Source organism: Cyprinodon variegatus, unplaced genomic scaffold (genome assembly GCF_000732505.1).
Source record: "Cyprinodon variegatus isolate N-32 unplaced genomic scaffold, C_variegatus-1.0 Scaffold73, whole genome shotgun sequence".
Lineage (NCBI taxonomy): Eukaryota > Metazoa > Chordata > Actinopteri > Cyprinodontiformes > Cyprinodontidae > Cyprinodon > Cyprinodon variegatus.
Genome location: NW_015150526.1, coordinates 16,996 through 34,945, shown reverse-complemented (window position 1 = coordinate 34,945; position 17,950 = coordinate 16,996). Strand labels below are relative to the sequence as shown.

General features: G+C 38.0%; 2 protein-coding genes across 3 annotated transcripts in view; both read left to right on the top strand.

The window, feature by feature from the left end:
- LOC107083375 (zinc finger and SCAN domain-containing protein 20-like) overlaps positions 1 to 13,155 on the top strand; it is a 17,489-nt gene extending 4,334 nt beyond the window's left edge. Inside the window, exons 2-8 of one of the 2 annotated variants that reach the window (XM_015372558.1) lie at positions 5,411 to 6,024; positions 6,923 to 7,015; positions 7,649 to 7,952; positions 10,732 to 10,840; positions 10,933 to 11,017; positions 11,162 to 11,411; positions 12,969 to 13,155. In XM_015372558.1, the coding sequence (XP_015228044.1) occupies positions 5,438 to 6,024; positions 6,923 to 7,015; positions 7,649 to 7,952; positions 10,732 to 10,840; positions 10,933 to 11,017; positions 11,162 to 11,411; positions 12,969 to 12,986 (1,446 nt within the window). In that variant the 5' untranslated portion in view covers positions 5,411 to 5,437 and the 3' untranslated portion in view covers positions 12,987 to 13,155. Of the gene's footprint in view, positions 1 to 851; positions 967 to 2,409; positions 5,253 to 5,410; positions 6,025 to 6,922; positions 7,016 to 7,648; positions 7,953 to 10,731; positions 10,841 to 10,932; positions 11,018 to 11,161; positions 11,412 to 12,968 lie in introns of those variants that run through there. The other variant, XM_015372559.1, reaches the window with a different exon arrangement.
- Positions 13,156 to 15,727: 2,572 nt separating this feature from the next.
- The window catches only part of LOC107083345, a gene marked incomplete at its 3' end in the record, with an annotated part of 18,819 nt that continues 16,596 nt past the window's right edge, over positions 15,728 to 17,950 (top strand). The window contains exon 1 of the mRNA XM_015372488.1: positions 15,728 to 16,145. Coding sequence (XP_015227974.1) covers positions 15,867 to 16,145 — 279 coding nt within the window. The remainder of the gene's footprint in view (positions 16,146 to 17,950) is intronic.

The window sequence follows — 17,950 nt, the reverse complement described above, 5'->3', positions numbered from 1 at the left end:
ATTAGAAAATTTCAGATATTTGGTTCTCAATGCATGGATATAATTTTTGGAGTATTTTTTTTATAGGAAAAAATAATTGTATTTTTAAGTTTAGGAACTGGGATATTACTGAGCCAACCCTGAACTAAATTGATCAATGTTTTTGGGATATTATATATAATCTGTCCATTTTCCTGGAATAAGAATTCGGCATTATATTCATTATTTAAATTAACCAGTGACCATGCCTCTCCATGACTTCTCAATGCTTTTTATCCCATCAGATTTATAGTCCCCACACCGCAGATATAATAGAATCTCTTCTTAAAAATCAGCCAACCCATTTTTTTTCTGGGGGTGAGTCTTGCTTTCTGTTTACTTGTTCACTTCCATATCAGTTGGTGGCGCTGATGCGCTACAATTAGTTTTTCAACCGCTATAAACTACCAACAGAAGAAGAAGAAGCTAAATGCAGCTTTTTTGTTGTTGTTGTTTTGTGGGAGAATTTATATACAGCGTCCTTATCAACGCTCCATTCCAGTAGATGGCGGTAATGCACATCAATAAGTTGCTTGCCAACCGCCATAAAAAAAAAAAGAAGAAGCAGCTAATTGCAGCTGTAAGAAAAATGCAGCATCCGCTTAAAACATTGTTTATAGTAAAGAGTTTTCAAAAGGCTATTTAAGAGTCACAGCAACCAAACTTAAATCCGGGATGTGCTCCGTTGCTGGATGTGATTCATCGCCTCGCAGTGCGCCGCGGTTTAAGTTACCAGAGGACCCAGAGGAGAGACAGCAATGGGTCATGTTTTTAGCTAAAGCTAACGAGCAGCGTTTTAGAGAGTCGTCATGGACTGATATATCTGTTTGTAGCGAGCACTTCACAGGCGACTGTCTGATTAATGTTGCGGACACAGTCCAGTTGAAACCCGGTGTGGTCCCATCGCTGCGCACACATATGGGAACCGAGGAGAGCTATGAATTGAAGGTAAGTGCTCCTCTAACTCCTCCTGTTGTCTCATCCTCTGCATTTATCTTACACTTTGACATATTTTCTTCAATATTATTATAAACGTGTTTCTAGAATAAGACCATTTTCATTTTATTTACCAAGTTAACATTCGGAATAATAAAATAAATCTGCCCACACTCAATTGTGGCTGCAGCGCTGCCAGTGGCCGCTAGGAGGTGCTATAGCTACACCTGGGAAAACAATTTAGACTAATACTTTTCCATGGAAGTTATTGTTGTTGTGATATTATCCTTGAACAATACAACCAGTTCCAAATAGAAATTTACTTTAGATTGAAAAAACGTTTAAATGCATAAAAACCCCCTCCTCTATAGTGATATAAAATGTCCAGCCCCAGTTAGTATTTTTAAAGGTCAATTAAATTACTTAAAACTCATGAATATTAATGTTCTGTCTTTTTCTGTCATTATTTCATTTTTTTTTTTGCAGTTCAAATATTTCTATCTCTATTATAACCATAACAAGTGGTTTCCTCAACTTTGATTTAACTTGAAAATAGCATGTGGGGCGAGTAGGTCATCGCGAGTAGGCAGAGAGCTTTCCATAATACGTCCTAGATCGGTCACATTTGTGCTCTAATATTCCACTTATGCATTCTATAAATTACTGCTAGTTAAGGACTGTGGCTACTGCTAGGTAACTCAACATGTATTATTAATTTACATATTAATAATCTTACATCTACTTAACCAAATGTTGTTAATAAATTCATGATGAATTACTCTATTTTATTTTCCCAGGTCTAAAATACAATAAAATACAGCAAATTGCTTATAACAGTTTATATACGACAATAGACTCTACACACTTCTTTTAGAATAGAATGGAATAGAAAATCCCTTTATTGTCCCCCAATGGGGAAATTCTGGGGTTTACAGCAGCAAAAAGATTATAGAATAAATGGTCACACAAATGTGGACCAGAGAAAAGTGTACAAGAATAACATAAAAGGGAAGAGTTGAAAGATAAACAAATAAATGCTATACTGATTTAATTTAGTAGCAAAAAACCACTTATTTCCTATCAACCTTATTGTTGACTTCTGTTGATTTAAGAAGAGTGTGTGTACCTCTGTTTCTGTTTACATCTGTGTGCATAAAAACAATCTAAACACAAAGGATGCTTCATAGCACCCTCAGTTAAATGCTTAGCCCCCTTTGGTAAAAAGAAACCTATGGAATCATTAAATCATCGTCTCACATATCCTAATGAAAGGCTGATTAAACAAATAAATATTCAAATTAATCCTAGCTTTTCTGAAAATTGGTGCCTTTTTTTGTTTATTTTTATGCTATCAAAATGAGTCCATTTATGCTCATGGTCTTAAGATTTTATTGTATGGTTCATTTTTCCCTTTTGCTATTAAACGTTCACCTATAAATTTTATTTTCACCACAGGCTGCAGCAAAAGATGAAACCGGCAGCCATATTGCAGAGTCTCCTGAGACCTCTGCTGTCATTGAATCACCAGAATCCAGTGATCCGAGTGAAATGGATTCAGATGAGGAATGGAAACCTCCGCTGGGTGTTTTCCCTGTAAAATTATTTCCTGCTAAACAAAACAATGATTCTACAGACTATATTGAGTACTGTGATTACCTCTCACTCACTCCCATACACAATCAGCTCTGTACAGACTGTGGAAGATTCTTCGATAAACGGAAACCTCACACATGTGAGCACAAAGTGAAGCCCTACTGCTGTTATATTTGTGGAAAAAGATGCGTCAACCAGGTGGCTCTGAATTTTCACAGCAGAATCCATAATGAGGACTACGAGTTTCATTGCAAGTTCTGCAATGTTACATTCAAGTTAAAAGCGGAAAAATATGCACATGAGCAGATGCATATAACCCAAGGGAAGCCGTACAAATGCCCAGACTGTTCAGAGACCTTTGCCACGAACAAGGAGCGCAGAATCCACTTGGAGAATCACAGAGGAACGATAGAGTTAAAGTGTCGCTTTTGTGGCGTTGAGTTTCTCCGTGCTCTTTCCATTCAGAGACATTTATTGACCCATACTGGAGAAAAACCGTACAAGTGCTCAGTGTGTCAGCGTGGCTTCAACCAGTCGAGTCATCTGAAGTCCCACATGCGCCTGCATACAGGGGAGCGGCCTTACAAGTGTCAGCATTGTGAGAAGTGCTTCACTCACAATGTGAGCTTGAAAAACCACGTGCAGCGTTACCACGCTGCACACTCTGCACCAGAGCAAAAAAAAGATACAAAAAGCAGCCAGGAAAGTGACAGACATCGCACTCAATCTAATGGGTTCAGAAAAAGCACAGAAGAAAGTGACAGTGAAGAAGAAGAAGAAGAAGTCAGCGATTATGATGCAGAGGGGACAGATGATGAGATGCAGACGGAGGGATTTTATAGATCTAAATCTAAAAGAAGGAGCACAGGAAGGCCTATTGGACGCCCTAAAAACTTTAAATTAAAGGCTGTGAAAAATAGAAAATTAAATGGAAAGAAGCAAAAGAAAAAGCAATTTACCCACTAAGAGAATGAGCCATCTGGGATCAAACCTTCACAAGGAGAACAATGATTTATTTATTTTCCTCAGAACTTGTAACAGCTTTCTAGAAAGTTTATTTTTAAATAAACTGGTTTTCCATTAAAACTGCTCATCACAGCCTGTACATGTGAAACATAATGAGTAATTATTGACTTGTCTAGTGTTCTGCCTGTATTAAAAACATTGCAAACATGTATTCATGATATGCAAGATGTATTAATCAATTTTGAGGCTAGGCTAACTCTGTGTTGCTAATTTTGAATACATAATTCAGTGCCCTATTTTACGAAAAAATTGAATTCAGAAATCCAGGATAAGGGATAAAGTCAGGCTTGACATAGCGTGATAACTAGGTCCTGGCTTCATCAGTTTCACAGACGACAAGCCAGGCTTAACAGGTGTAGCTATTCACCTAAAGGTGGAAGTAATGAAGCTAAATGCAGGTATGCTGCCTTCTTCAGGAGACAATGAGCTGAATCACAGATTCACTAATTCAAGAAATGGTAGCACATTGGCTAAATGGCTTAAATTAGACATTTCCAAACCACTTGTTTGAACTGAAGACACCATAATCACAAAAGTTGTAATTTTTCTCAAATGAAAAACGTTTAACTTAAAAATTAACAGTGGAAGCTAATACTGTAATGAGGTGACAGATTTATACAATTGTTATGCAATAGGTTTCATTCCCTCTGTGAGGTTTGGTGGTTTAAGTATTTGACATGAATGTAGAAGACTGGAGAAAATGTTGATTATGTACAAATGACTTGGAAGTTTCCTGCAAATGTAATCAATCCTCTTATTTTCACTGAAATATTTCACCCTATAAATTATTTTTTTCTTATATTAGATAAGGTTTTTTTTTTTTTTTTGTATCTTAGTTCTCTCAAAACAATGCATTAAGATGGATTGCTGAGTCAAATTGCAGGCAGGGATTTCTCCCTTTCAGCCTCTGATGACAGAGTTGTTGGCAAAAAAGTACAGTCTCAAATACTTCCAGCTATTGACCTGATAAATGTAAATATAATAAAATTTTAAAATGTAAAGAAATGTGAATTGCATGCTCCTAAATGTTGCAACGCTCCTATCTGTGACATACCTGTAAAAGACGCTTTTTTTTTTTTTTTTAAGAAATTGTCCTCACTAAAGATAAGGAGGCCAGATGAAATTACAATTTTAACCATTGACATAAATAAAAAAAATGATTAAAAAATGGTTTCAAAGAGATTTGCATTTGAGAGGACTTTTCTCACTAAAGCTGAGGAAATATCCCATCTAACATGCTACTCCATCCCTCCATGCTCACAGTAAAGTCTTATAAGGACCAGATGATATTTAATTTATAGTGAGGGGCAGAATAACGACAGCTGCTCTTAACTTTTAACACCTTCAATAATAGCCTCAAAATAAATTGGCCAAAGCCATTAAGAAATCTTTATCTAGAACTTTATACCAACTTTTATTTTCCCTAAATTAGTACACCTGAATTTCCTTTTTATTTTCAATTACAATTTTATAAAATCCCCCCCAAAACTAACTTTCATAAACCAATGCTTTTCTCCACATAGATACTATGGATGTTACGACATCTTATAGTGAAAAAAATCATTTTAGTCCTATTGGTGCATCTGTTGAATTTTTTAAGACTCTTTAGTGACATTTCAAGAATTTGATTTAAAATATGGTAGTATACTTCTCTTTAATGGTTATTGTATTACGTATTTTCGCGACTATAAGGCGCATCTACACGTCCCCCCCCCCCCATGTGCGGCACGCCCTGCGTGTTGTTACTGCGGACGTTGTTGAGACCACCATGAGAACGTTAAAGGGGGGTGTGTGGGCGTGGCTTGTGTATAAAATAACAGGTATGTGCTTTTTGCAGAACATTGTTGCCTTAACAACCCTGAAAATGGCAAAGAGAGACGCCTACGAAGCACAGTTTAAACTGAAGGCTATCAGCTACGCAGAGGAACATGGAAATCGAGCAGCTGCGAGAGAATTCAAGATTAATGAATCAATGGTTCGCAAGTGGAGGAAGCTGGAAAACAAACTCAAACAGGTGAAGAAGACGCAGCTGAGTTTCCGCGGACATAAGGCGAGGTGGCCCGAATTGGAGGAAAGACTGGAGCGGTGGATCATCGAGCAAAGAACGAGTGGGGCCAGCGTTTCGACGGTCACTGTTCGACGGAAAGCAGTAACGCTAGCGGAAGAAATGAAAATTGAACATTTTCAAGGAGGTCCATCGTGGTGCTTTCGTTTTATGAAACGGTGCCATTTTTCCATCCGGACCAGGAATACAGTAGCGCAGCAACGTCCCGTGGATTATAATGAAAAGCTGACGAGCTTCCACTCCTACTGCAGCCAACACATCGCCGACAAACTTTTCCAGCCAAGCCACATCACCAACATGGAAGAGGTGCCGCTCACTTTCGACATCCCGGTGAATCACACGGTGGAGAAGAAGGGGACCAGCACGGTAGCGATGCACACAACGGGGTATGAAAAGGCGTCGTTTACTGTTGTACAGTACAGTACTGGCACACATAACTGAGACTGCACCTTTTAGTACGGTGCGCCTTATGGTCGTGAAAATACCTTTTGGAATAATTTAGAATTTTTTTTTAATAGCTAAACAATCAAACGGTTTTAACTCATGGTCACAAAATGTGTAAAAAAAAATTCTCATCATGCAACAGCAATAGTCATAAATGTTTTTTGTTACACGGTCTCATTTCTATATGTGGTAACTTATTGGAATGCAGTGCTTAACTATTTTGACTTAGACAACCTTTATTGTCATTTTGTATACACAGTGTATACGATGCGAAATTTCCTTTATAGAGCTTTCTGACAGTAAATGTGCAGAAGCTAGTTACATGAGTAAAAGAAGTATAAGAGTTTACCCATCTAAACTTTTTTTGTCCTAAGTTTTTTTTATTTTTTTTATTATTGGTTTGTCTTTCCATGATGGACATCCAGAATATTTATTTTTGATCTGTGTAGGTCTCACCCCTTTCTAACAACTTTTGGAAAAATACATTTGCTCAAATATCATATAAGCAAATGTATTCACATATATATTGATCAAATATATCAAAACACGCATTCCACTAACGTGATTCTTGCTTGTAGCTCCTTTGTGGTATTTAGAGAGATCTAGTTATTATTTGATAAGGTTTGGATGGAACATAATATTTCAGATGTTTGAAATAATCGGGAGACAGATTAAGATTTAAATGGGGAAAAAATCACGGGCAGCAAGTCCTGAGAATGTGAGGGACTATAAATGTTTTGGGATTTTTTTTTTTTTTTGTCATTGCATCAAGTATTTGGGGAAATGTTTGCATTTGATCTTTTTTTAATATGCTCTTTTTTTTTTTTTTTTTCTGTTCAGCTATGAACACAGAAACCAAGTATGCTCTACACCGGTTGAAGATTCAGCTCCACCTCCCGGACCTAGTGTCAATGAGTCTCCTGATCATGACAGGTTAGTTGTGTAAGTTATTTATTCATGCAAACTATATATAGAGCATAGTACTCATTGATAGAGACATGGAGATACATTTTTTGTGTACAGTCTGCACCTGTAAAAGAATATGTATTGTTCTAGCTAAGATTTTAAACACCTCATTAAGACTAAGAGTGAAGTTCTAAAACATTATCACCAGCCCCTTTTCCACTGCAGAGATTATAGCCATTACAGGATTTTGCAATTTCATCTGAATATTTTTTTTTTTTGATAAAAGGTCCGGTTCTAAGGTTAAAACTAAGATTGCTCTAGGATTGTTGTGGGGCTGCATGCTTCTAATGGAAGTGAAATAAATGTTTGTGATTAGAGTTGAACATATTCCAGACAATGTATTAGACAGGATAAACATTCTTACATGCCATATTCAGAATACAAAGTATGGAATGCCAGCAGTATTAATGGAGGTCTCATGACTTGGGCTCGTTCTCAGATCTTTTTATCTTACTCTTGTTTTGTCAGCAGTCCTTTATGTATCGTTACTATATATGCTTTTATTGTTTCCCAATACAGGCTTTAAACTCCCTCTGGAGTAGAGGAGGGGTAGCAGAAACTTAACATGTCTCCCCCTTTCTCTCTCTCTCCCTCCTTTAGAGAAAACACAGATGACTCCTTTAAATCCAGGAGATGCTCTGTGGTCAGATGTCATTCATGGCGTCGTGGAGCGCAGTGCTTCAGTCTACCAGCAGACCCAGATAAGAGACTGGAATGGGTCCAGTTTCTTTTTCTAGTAAATGGTCAGAGAATTACAGAATCCTCATGGGTTGACATCAGAGTTTGTGCTGAACACTTCACACCTAGCTGCTTTCTCCAAGTTAATCCAGCTACTAGCATCGCCCTGCTGAATACAGACGCTGTGCCATCAGTGTATAGGCCTGCTGATCTGGAAGTGAAACAGGTGAGATTCCATTAAGCCATCTAGAAAAGTTTGTTCTGCAGATGTTTTTCTCTTTTTTGAGTTTCGATGTCCCAACCAGTTTTTATAACGCATAGATTTCAATATTTGTACCCTTTTCTTCTCATCAGCTTCATTTTTAGCATTTTTCCTTATGTACAGTTAAACCCAGGTATATTATAAAGTCCAGCCCATTGAACCAGTGCAATCCCTGGTTATCATAAGTGTTAAAAGGTGGTGGGAAAGAAGTGAAGGGTAGCTTGCTGCATGTTCTAAAGCAGGGGTGGGCAATTCCAGTTCCTGGGGGCCGATATCCTGCAACTTTTAGATCCATCCTTGCTCCAACACACCTGAATTAAATGGCTCGGTTACCTCCTTAGTATGCAGTCACTTCCTCCAGAGTCCAGAGTTATTTGATTCAGGTGTGCTGAACCGAAGAAACATCTAAAAGTTGCAGGACAGCGGCCCTCAGGAACTGGAATTGCCCACCGCTGTTCTAAAGAAACACAATTAAATAGGGATAACCAGGATTCTGTGGTACATACGAGAGTTAAAGGCATGTGTTATTTGTAGCTATTTGACAACTTACATTTTTTACATATTTATTATGTAAAAAAAAAAAAATCTGCATTCAAGTTTTATGTAATAAGTTTTAAGATCCAAGATAATTCATCTATAGAGAGAGCAGGCAAACTTCAAAATATGATATGCTGCTGTAGCTAAAACATACAATTTCTGTCAACTAAATCTTATTGATACCACAAACTACTACTTATGTAGGTGTTTGTCTAATTTTACCTTCATTTTTTTCCCAGTCACAGTTGTTAATTTTTTTGGGAGGTTTAGACCTTTGTTGCCAGACATAAATCATAATTTTATTCATCACACTGTTGTTTGGCTTTTGTAGCCCCTTACGATATACGCAATGTGCGACTACAAAACTTGGGCTGTTTCCCTGTGCGATTAATATTTTATTTCATAATTTCCCCCAAAGCCGATGTGTTTTACTTTGTAACCGTGTAAGATAATAAGTAATTTTCTGTCAGATCGGACGCAAAAATCTGATTCGGTGTGTTCTGACCTTTTGTGTACAAGCTACACACCATTTAGGGAGTACAAGTTTTGAAGAAAATGGCTATTTTTCCAATTACATTGGTCAAATAATTGGATGTTTTTTAGTCTTTCCCAAAGAATGAACAGCAATGAGCAGCAATAATGCCATCATTGAAGGCACCATTTATGGTTGCTCTAATGGGAGCTTTAGTTAAAAATGGCAAAAATCTGGGGAGGTATTGAACATTCATCTGTCAGGGACTGCAAAATGGTCCATGCCCAAAAGTCAAGTAAAAAGAATATGTTTTATATCTCCAACCACCCATTTGGTAAATCATTTCTTTATCATTTAGGTTGCTTTAAAGCAACACTGTTTAACTTTTTACCCAAATACTGACTTCATTCTGTATCAGTTTATTTTTCAGGTCGGTATAAACCAGTGTGCCACCAGGAATTTTGGGCAGTGATATCAGGCTGTTTATATAAGGATTAAGATAATGGATGCCTTTCAATGGTTGTAATCCAATCCAAATGTTAAAAGCTAAATGAACAATTTTAACACTGACAGTTATTTTAATACAGGCTGCTGGAGCCAATTCAGTGTTTACCTTCAACTGTCCAGGATACAGTATAAACTGCAGGCCATGTTGATTTTATAGTGATCAAAAGTGAACAAAAATAAAAATGTGTTTCAATTTTAAAATGTATATATGTATAATGAGTTAACATTTAGGTTTTTGAAATGGTAAAAAGAGAAAAATTCCCAGACTCTATAGTGTTGCTAACTGGCCTGTCCCTGAACAAAATGTAGCTTACCTGCTTAACTCAAAAAGGGGGCAGGGATGAAGAGAGGGGCTGGTGCTGATGGATCATCTCTTACATGATGGAGGGAGAAGGACAGTTATTTAATATGAATATCCTGCTAAACATTTACTAGTGTTCAACTGATGTTAACCCTCTAAGGACCTTGGATTTTCCAGCTGCCTGGTCTGTAAATGTAAATTTTCAGCTCTGAGCTGTCTGGCTTAGTTGCTTGGCCTCTCTGTTAGTTACAGACATAAGAGAGCCTCTTTAAATGCTGAGTTCATTCTGTTTAAATTTTCTTGGAAAAACAAACAAACAAACAACAAACAATCATTTTCTATTTAAGATGCACAGCAGTACCCGGTCGGTCAACATCATTAACGATGTAATTCCGCTCCAACCTTTAGGAGGATCAACTAAGAAGTTGTAGATAGCAAATAGGTAGCTTTTTTTACTCAACAGTAATTTTAACTATTCAGGCAACAAACCTTTCTCTTTTTTTTTTTTTTTTTTTTTTTTTTTTTTTTTTTGAAAACCAGACTCTGATTTTGTGGGACACCGAATTCTTCAGCTGTGGATGGTTTTTCCCCACTATTTACAAATTTTCTTGTTAATTTGTTCCATTCATTGTGTCTAATGAGAGCATATGGAGCCCTGGAGTATAAATCACTTTGTACATATCAATGCTCCATGCAGGCTGCCTATTTCAAAAACTAAGCTTTGTAACTTGACAGGGTGGGATCAGTCACTGAATGATCAGTGCTTTACGTCCACTGAGATCCCCTTAAACATGGGAGCTAAGCTAAAACCTGGAAGTAAAAACCTGGTGTCCCTTGTGGCTAAACTTACAATGTTGCTTTAAGGGGTTGTCTGTTATTCTGTATAGTTGTTTTGCTTGAATTTTACTGTTTTTGTTTGTTTTTAGGAAACAATTGAGCCGATAGATGCTGATTTTAAACTTGAGCAGTCAATACCACATGACAGTCCAACCCCAGGATCATCAGCGTGGGTCAAAGACGAGACATCCACATTAAGTGAGAGAACTGAACTGAACTGAACAGAAGACTGGTGCAGAATCGCTTCTTTGCCTGGAATGTTTTTATTCATTTCTGACTTTATTTTGCAGGCGCCCCTGGAAGCCCAGCATTAAGCAAAGTTTCTGAATCTTCAGAGTCAGGTTATTGTAAAATGCTGCAAGAAATCATGGAAAAGTGAGTTTCTCTCAAACTGTTCTCTCATTCTTTTACATTTTATAGTAATGATTTGTCAGCCTATTATGTTTTTTTTTTTTTTTTTACAAGTCTAGGGTTTTAAAAAATCGATCTCTAAAACTCCAATATAAATGTGTTTTTCAGAGTCAACCTGCTTCATAAGACTAAGAAATATATTGTAAGTGAAAAGCAGCTTCTCCAGCTGTTCAGTGCAGAGTGTCCTTTGTGTCAATCTAAAGTGAAGACGGAAAAGTTTGTCCATGGGGCGCTGCTAGTCCTGAACCAGCAGTGCCTGCAGTGCAGCTACAGTAAACAGTGGAAAAATCTGAGTGAAAAAAGCGTTTCTGCCTTTTTAGATGATCACCAAACAGAATGCCTGGAAATATCTTTAGAGGTAGGTACCACATAACATGTTTTTTATCTATTATAATCATGTTTCTCTTGACTCATATCTTCTACGAGTGCTTTCGAAAAAGGTGTCATCACCTCCTAAAAAATAAAGATTTTTAAAAAGTAGCTACATAACTGAAACAACTCATACTGAATTGTCTACATCTAAGATATTTTATTTTATTATTTTATTTATATATATATATATATATATATATATATATATATCCAGATGTTTGAGCTGAAATTTTGTATGTGAGGTATTTTAAATCGCTATAGATTAAATAGCAAATTACAGCTCTGAGCTCTGTGGTTTCTGATTTACTGCTGTTAAAACTGAGTCAAATCTGAGTTTTTGCATTTGAAAGTAACTTATAGTGATAATGTCCCATAAAATAACTTTGTAAAACATTTTGCAAGGTCATATAATGGGCATCATCGCCATAATTTACTTTAATTTGATCAAAAGTCTCCCATGGTGAGTCCTTTCCAATAGAAAAAGCGGATCACTTCACGACACTCAACAGGCTCCATTTTCAGACTTTACTCAGTTCAAACACCTGTAAGTCAGAAACCACAAATAGTTCAGAGCTGTAATTTGCTACTTGATCTATAGAGATTTGTATAACGTCACATGCAGAATTTCAGCTCGATAAAACATCTGGAAGTGGGTCAGGGGCATTACTTATTGAACGCCCCTCTTATGCGTTACTGTTGAGGTAAAATGGGGCATACAACCATGTAGATTTCAGGGGAATTTAGGCGAGGAAGGCATAGGCTTCTAACTTCAAGTCCAATCTAAGCAAAGTTCATTGTGGAACCAAGTTACTTTTACAGGTTAAAGGTTTCATTTAAATAAGGTTAGACTGCTTTGAAAAAGCTTATATTCCAATACCTTTTTTAGCCTATGCACATCCTCACTAATGATAACTAAATACTGTTCTTTGAAATACCTGGACAGTCAATTTAGGTTTACTAAAGTCCGTCTGTGGTGGTGGTGGTGGTGGTGGTGGTGGTGGTGTAGGCTAAGTCCATGTCTTCAATACATGGGAACCAGATTTTATCCGAGAGAGCAACTGGCAAATACATCTGTGCGTTTGTTGTATGGACATCCTTTCTTGATCCTTGATTACGGGATCCATTGAAATGATTAACAAGTTTGAACTGACCTGGATCTAGAACTAACTTAATAAAGTTGAACACCATAAAAGGCAGAAAGCTGGAGGCTTTTTAATACTAAAAGCTATATCAATCAGTTCACAAATACCCTTATTTGGAGATTAGGGGCAAGTTAAATTTCAGGGACATTTGGGCATGCGTTAGAGGATGGAGCAATTACAAGTTAGCAAACAAGCTCTCTCCCACAGTCACTACTAACATAGTCTAGCTCCTACAGTGGTTGCTTATTCAAACTTTCAATATAACCTCAGTGATGCTTTTTTTTTGTCTGTCTTGGTCTGTCAGGGTTTGAGGAATAAAAAAGTTAATATAAAATTTTGTATAGCTTCTATTGAATTTCGGACTGGGAATTAAGACCATCTTTTGTCCTGTTTTGTGCTTGACAGACATCTTTAGATGAGACGGCAACAATCTCAGAGAAAGACCAAACTGTCAAAGAAGAGAGTGATCACAAGGAGGAGATGGATGAATCCAGCAAGATGGATGAGTTTGAGAAATCAGACGATAACTGGGAGCCAGAAGACAAGTCTTTGATTTTGGATTCTGATAAGGATTATAATTCTTCTGCTGCACACACTGAGGAGTCTGCTCCCAAACAGAGGGAGCTCTGCACAGAATGTGGAACGTTTTTTGAAACCAGAGGGCCTCACATTTGTGAGTATAAAATTAAGCCCTTCTCTTGTAACATCTGTGGGAAGAGGTGTGTCAGCGAGCAGGCTTTAGCAGTCCACAGCAACATACACGTGCGTATGAACACAGAGGAGAGACCTTACAAGTGTCAGCATTGCAACAAAGGCTTCATTTACAACGTAAGCTTGGAGATCCACCTCAAGCGTTTCCACACAGAGTCTGAGAATCAGGAGAAGACTACAAACCTGGGGGGATCCGTTAGAGGTGACCCTGAGGGAGATGAAGGCACAGACTCATTGTATGAAAATGTAGAGGAGGATCACACTGCAGAAAAGGAGGTGTGGACTGGTGGAGGAGGCAGACCCATCGGGAGACCAAAGAAAGACATCAAAGACACGACAGTTGAAGAGGAACAAGATAAAAACACTGATACTGCCAAAGGAAGAAAGCGGAAGTCAAAGAGCAGACAGTCGAGCAGTGAAGATGATGAAGAGGAGCTGTGTGAGAGTGAGGAATCCTTGGACCTAACAGAGGACGAGGAGACCAATGAAAAAGTGACATCAAGCCAGAAAGCAAATGAGGACTTAGACTTTGACCCCACTGAAATGAAGAAGAGGGAAAGAAATAAAGACTGTAAGACCCCAAAAAGGCCCAGAGGAAGACCAAGAAAGAAAGCTGTTTGTTGAAACTGAAGCTATGACTTAATTTAGTCCAACCTTGGAAATGTTTATCCCATAAAGTGTCCTGAGGTTTGGTGATTTGAGGAGAGAACTTTTCAATCCATGCCTGCCATGACTTTGCTTTGTATCTGCTTGGCAAAATTAGCTTATGGTTAGATTACTTTAACACATACAATAAATGATATTCAATAAGAAATATTTTCTTTTTAAAGGAAAATTTAATGTTACTCCGATGTTTTTTTTTTTTTGTTTTTTGTTTTTTTTTTCCCCATATCATATATGTCAATGGCTACAGGCTGGAATTATCTACTGTAATGCACCTGGATGCCTCCAACCTAAGATGCTTTGTTGTTCTACAGTGTTAGCGAGGAAGTTTAGGGTTTTCCATATTGTTATCCTTGTTATGAAGAATTGTTCTGTAAATCCAATTAAACAATATTTCATTAATCCCAAAGGGATATTAAATGTTGTAACTCCATTTTTTTTTCCACCAAACACTCATACTTTGTAAGTCCACATCTGATTTCAATAAATTAAAAAGTCCTTCCCACCCTTCAGCTGCTGTATTTGCTTATAAAAATTGCTAGACACTATGCAGAAAAAAAAAATTATGCCAGAACCTGTTTAAACAACCTTAAAAAGCAAAATTATGTCATCACCTCTTGCAGAGATAACTTTTCTGTTCCAATTTTCTGTAGCCAGGTTTTGGGAAATTTATTGGGGTTTCTATGCACTGCTCAAAAAAATAAAGGAAAGATGTATACAACAGCAATATAACTTCAATTAAATCAAACTTCTGTGAAATCAAACAGTCCACTTAGGAAGCATCACTTATTGACATTGAGTATCACATGCTGTTGTGCAAATTGTCCAAAAATAAAGGTAACACTAATAACACAGCCAAGATCTTAATTATTCTTATTCAATAATTTATTCTGTACAAAGTTGAATGTTCTGACAAAACAATCAGACAAAAATGATCGATGGAAATCAAATTTTTCAACCAATGGAGGCCTGGGTTTAACCAGCTTGTTTTATACTCCCGGCAGCAGAGTGTTGCAGTGAGCTTGTCACAGATATTTTTGATTTGTGCCCAATATTGAAGCGTGGTCTGCGCTATATTATTCCGCGCTATATTATTCCACGCCACAACGCAAGAGGGACTGTCACGAACTAGCTGTGGGTCTAGAGGGTGTAGGTACCAGATCTGCTTCTTATGGCATTAATTAATGGCAACTCCACTCAAGCTGCATTGCACCCGTTTCTTAAGGATCTAATCTCTTTTGGAGTCTCAACATATTATTACCTATATTTGCTATTATTTCACATGTTATTGGCGTTCTAAAGTAGCTGAAACAATCATTGTCAGTCTCCAAGGAAAGAACTGCCTGACAGAATGAGCTCTGCCATTTAACAAGGTGACAAAAAGTCTCACTTTAATTTTATTATGATTTGAGGACGGGGAAGGACAAGCGTGACATCCTAAAATAAGGGCTTTTGTAGAGGTTTTAGACAAAGAAAACAGTTATTCTCGTTGTAGGAAACGAACGTTAATACAAATTAAAAAGTAGTGTAACTTAATGTGGCTAACTGACCGAGCTAAAAGAGGCTAACCTGTTATTTTTCAGTTAATTTGTTCAACATAAACATATTTTTTTCAAGTTTTATTATCGATCAGGTAAAACTCCATCGGTCATTAGACACGCTAACTCACGCTGCGTGATGTTATTATCGTTGTCTGGGCAACCACTGTTTTATGTCATGTGGCAACGTTCAGCCAATCGTGTAACGTAACGTCACTAGCATGCGCAGGACCCAGTTACAGAGAGCGGGTAATTGTAAGGGGCCTGTGATTTATCTAGTGGTGAGAGATTGTGTGGCAAAACTGTGTGATTGTGTTGTTTGTGGGTGTGGGTGTTTCTCGCGTTTGTGAGAGTGTTTGATGTAGTGCACAGATAACGTTCCTTAGCATGAGCGTTCCTCGGCGGTGTTTGCTGGGCTGTCCGCCCGAGCAAACCACGTTGTTTAACATCCCGGCGACTCCCGGCATTCGTGCCTGCTGGTTCGAGTTCCTGCATTTTGACGAGAGAGGGCTGACGAAGAGAGACCGGGTTTGCGCTAGACATTTCACCGAGTCCAGCTTCACCAACTATGGGCAGTATTCTGCAGGACTGGCGAAGGACCTGATCCTCAAGGACACTGCAGTGCCGAAGGTGTACACTGTTGGGACACAATCTTCTAAAATACCAGTGAGTGTGTAGCAGATATAAATTAGACAGAAGTTACTATCACCGTGTTTCTATTCCTATGTGATCATGTCGGACAAAGTGCTAATAACTTGTTGTTACTGCTTGGATTTTGACGAAATGACTTTTTTTTTTCTGGTCAGTGCTTCAGCCTGAAACCGTTTGGGTAATGTTTTTGTTCACAAAGCGAACTGCTATGCTCATGTAATGCTTAGTTTTTAGCCAAGAGAAGTCCCCTTACTGACTTCCAACTAAATATCAGGTTATGTTCAATGCAAAGTGCCCTCTGACAAGACCTTAACCAGGATGTTTGAAAATACCGAGGTCAAATATTGCTCATAAATCTTACTTCACAAAAAAAACATCCTAAAAAAACTAAAACATATTTTGGAAACGCGAATAAAGAGTTAAAGGGAAACACCGGTGTTTTTACATTGGGTCCTTGATTTTACGTTATTACTCACCCATATGAGTTTTGTGTCATTTGGAGCTGTTACGAAGATATTCGTTTTTGTTATATCCAGGTAACGTCTTCCTTTGGGCAACGAGTAGAAGGCGTAAACTAAACTGTTCACAATTTATTATTTATGGTACGCCAGCATTCATAACATATAGGCAAATCATTGTCCCCCAAACACTCCTGGTTATATTTTTTTATATTTATATATTTTTTTTAAAACAAAGCGGAGTGTGTATGACGCCATCAGTCCGCGCCGGACTAGTGTTGTGATAGGCAGCCCGAGCCACAGGCGGCTACGCTACTTAAGTGCACGCAGCGAGTTTGCAGAAAGAGACGTGATAAAACTAGTGAATTATCTATTAGGCAACCATGGGTCGAATGTGTGCATATCCAGGATGCGACAACAAAATGTCAACTTGGACGAAATACAGTTTCCACCGGCTTCCTCTCTGCAATCGGGATGTTTTGAAACTATGGCTCGTTGTCTTGAAAATGGACCCCAAAATCACTATTCCTCGCTTACGGCGACTGGATTATCGAGTATGCAGTGCCCACTTCTCACCAGAGGACCTTTTCCCCCTAAGGGAAATGAAAGAGGGTCAGAGATTTCAACACCAGCACATCAGAAAGAATGTTGTGCCGCTGGCCGCCGAGGAGCACACCCAGAAAGCAGGGGTAAGATGTAGCTTGTTCTGTTTGAATTTCTAGACATGCATATTTTTATGACTAGCACTTGCATTTAGGTCCAGCAGGGCAGAGCTCAATTCGCTGTCTCTCTAAAACCAGCAGCAGTTCAGTGGACAGGATGATATATATTATGAATTCTGGCGTACCATAAATAATAAATTATGAACAGTTTAGTTTGTCCCTTTAACTTGTTGCCCATAGGAATACGTTACTTGGATATAACCAATATTAATATTGAATTATTATTAATACTATTATTATTGTCACCATCATCACCATGCATGGCCCACTAAGTGATTCAAATGACTTTCAATAATATATGTGGACTTTATTTTTTTTTTAAACAAATGAGAATGCATTCTGATCTTTACACCATTTAAAGTCAGAACAATTTTCATCTCCAAAACTGTGCAGCACGCCTGATCACTCGGACCCCCATTTCTCATCATATCATCATATCATGTCCCATCCTGCAACAACTCCACTGGCTCCCCATCAAACAAAGAATCATCTTCAAACTCCTCCTACCTACATTCAAGGCCCTCCACAGCTTGGCTCCATCTTACATCTCAGATCTCCTTCAAGTTAAAACCCCCATCCGCTCCCTACGATCCTCCCACACCTTCCTGCTCTCCGTTCCCTCGGCCGGTCTGGTCACAAT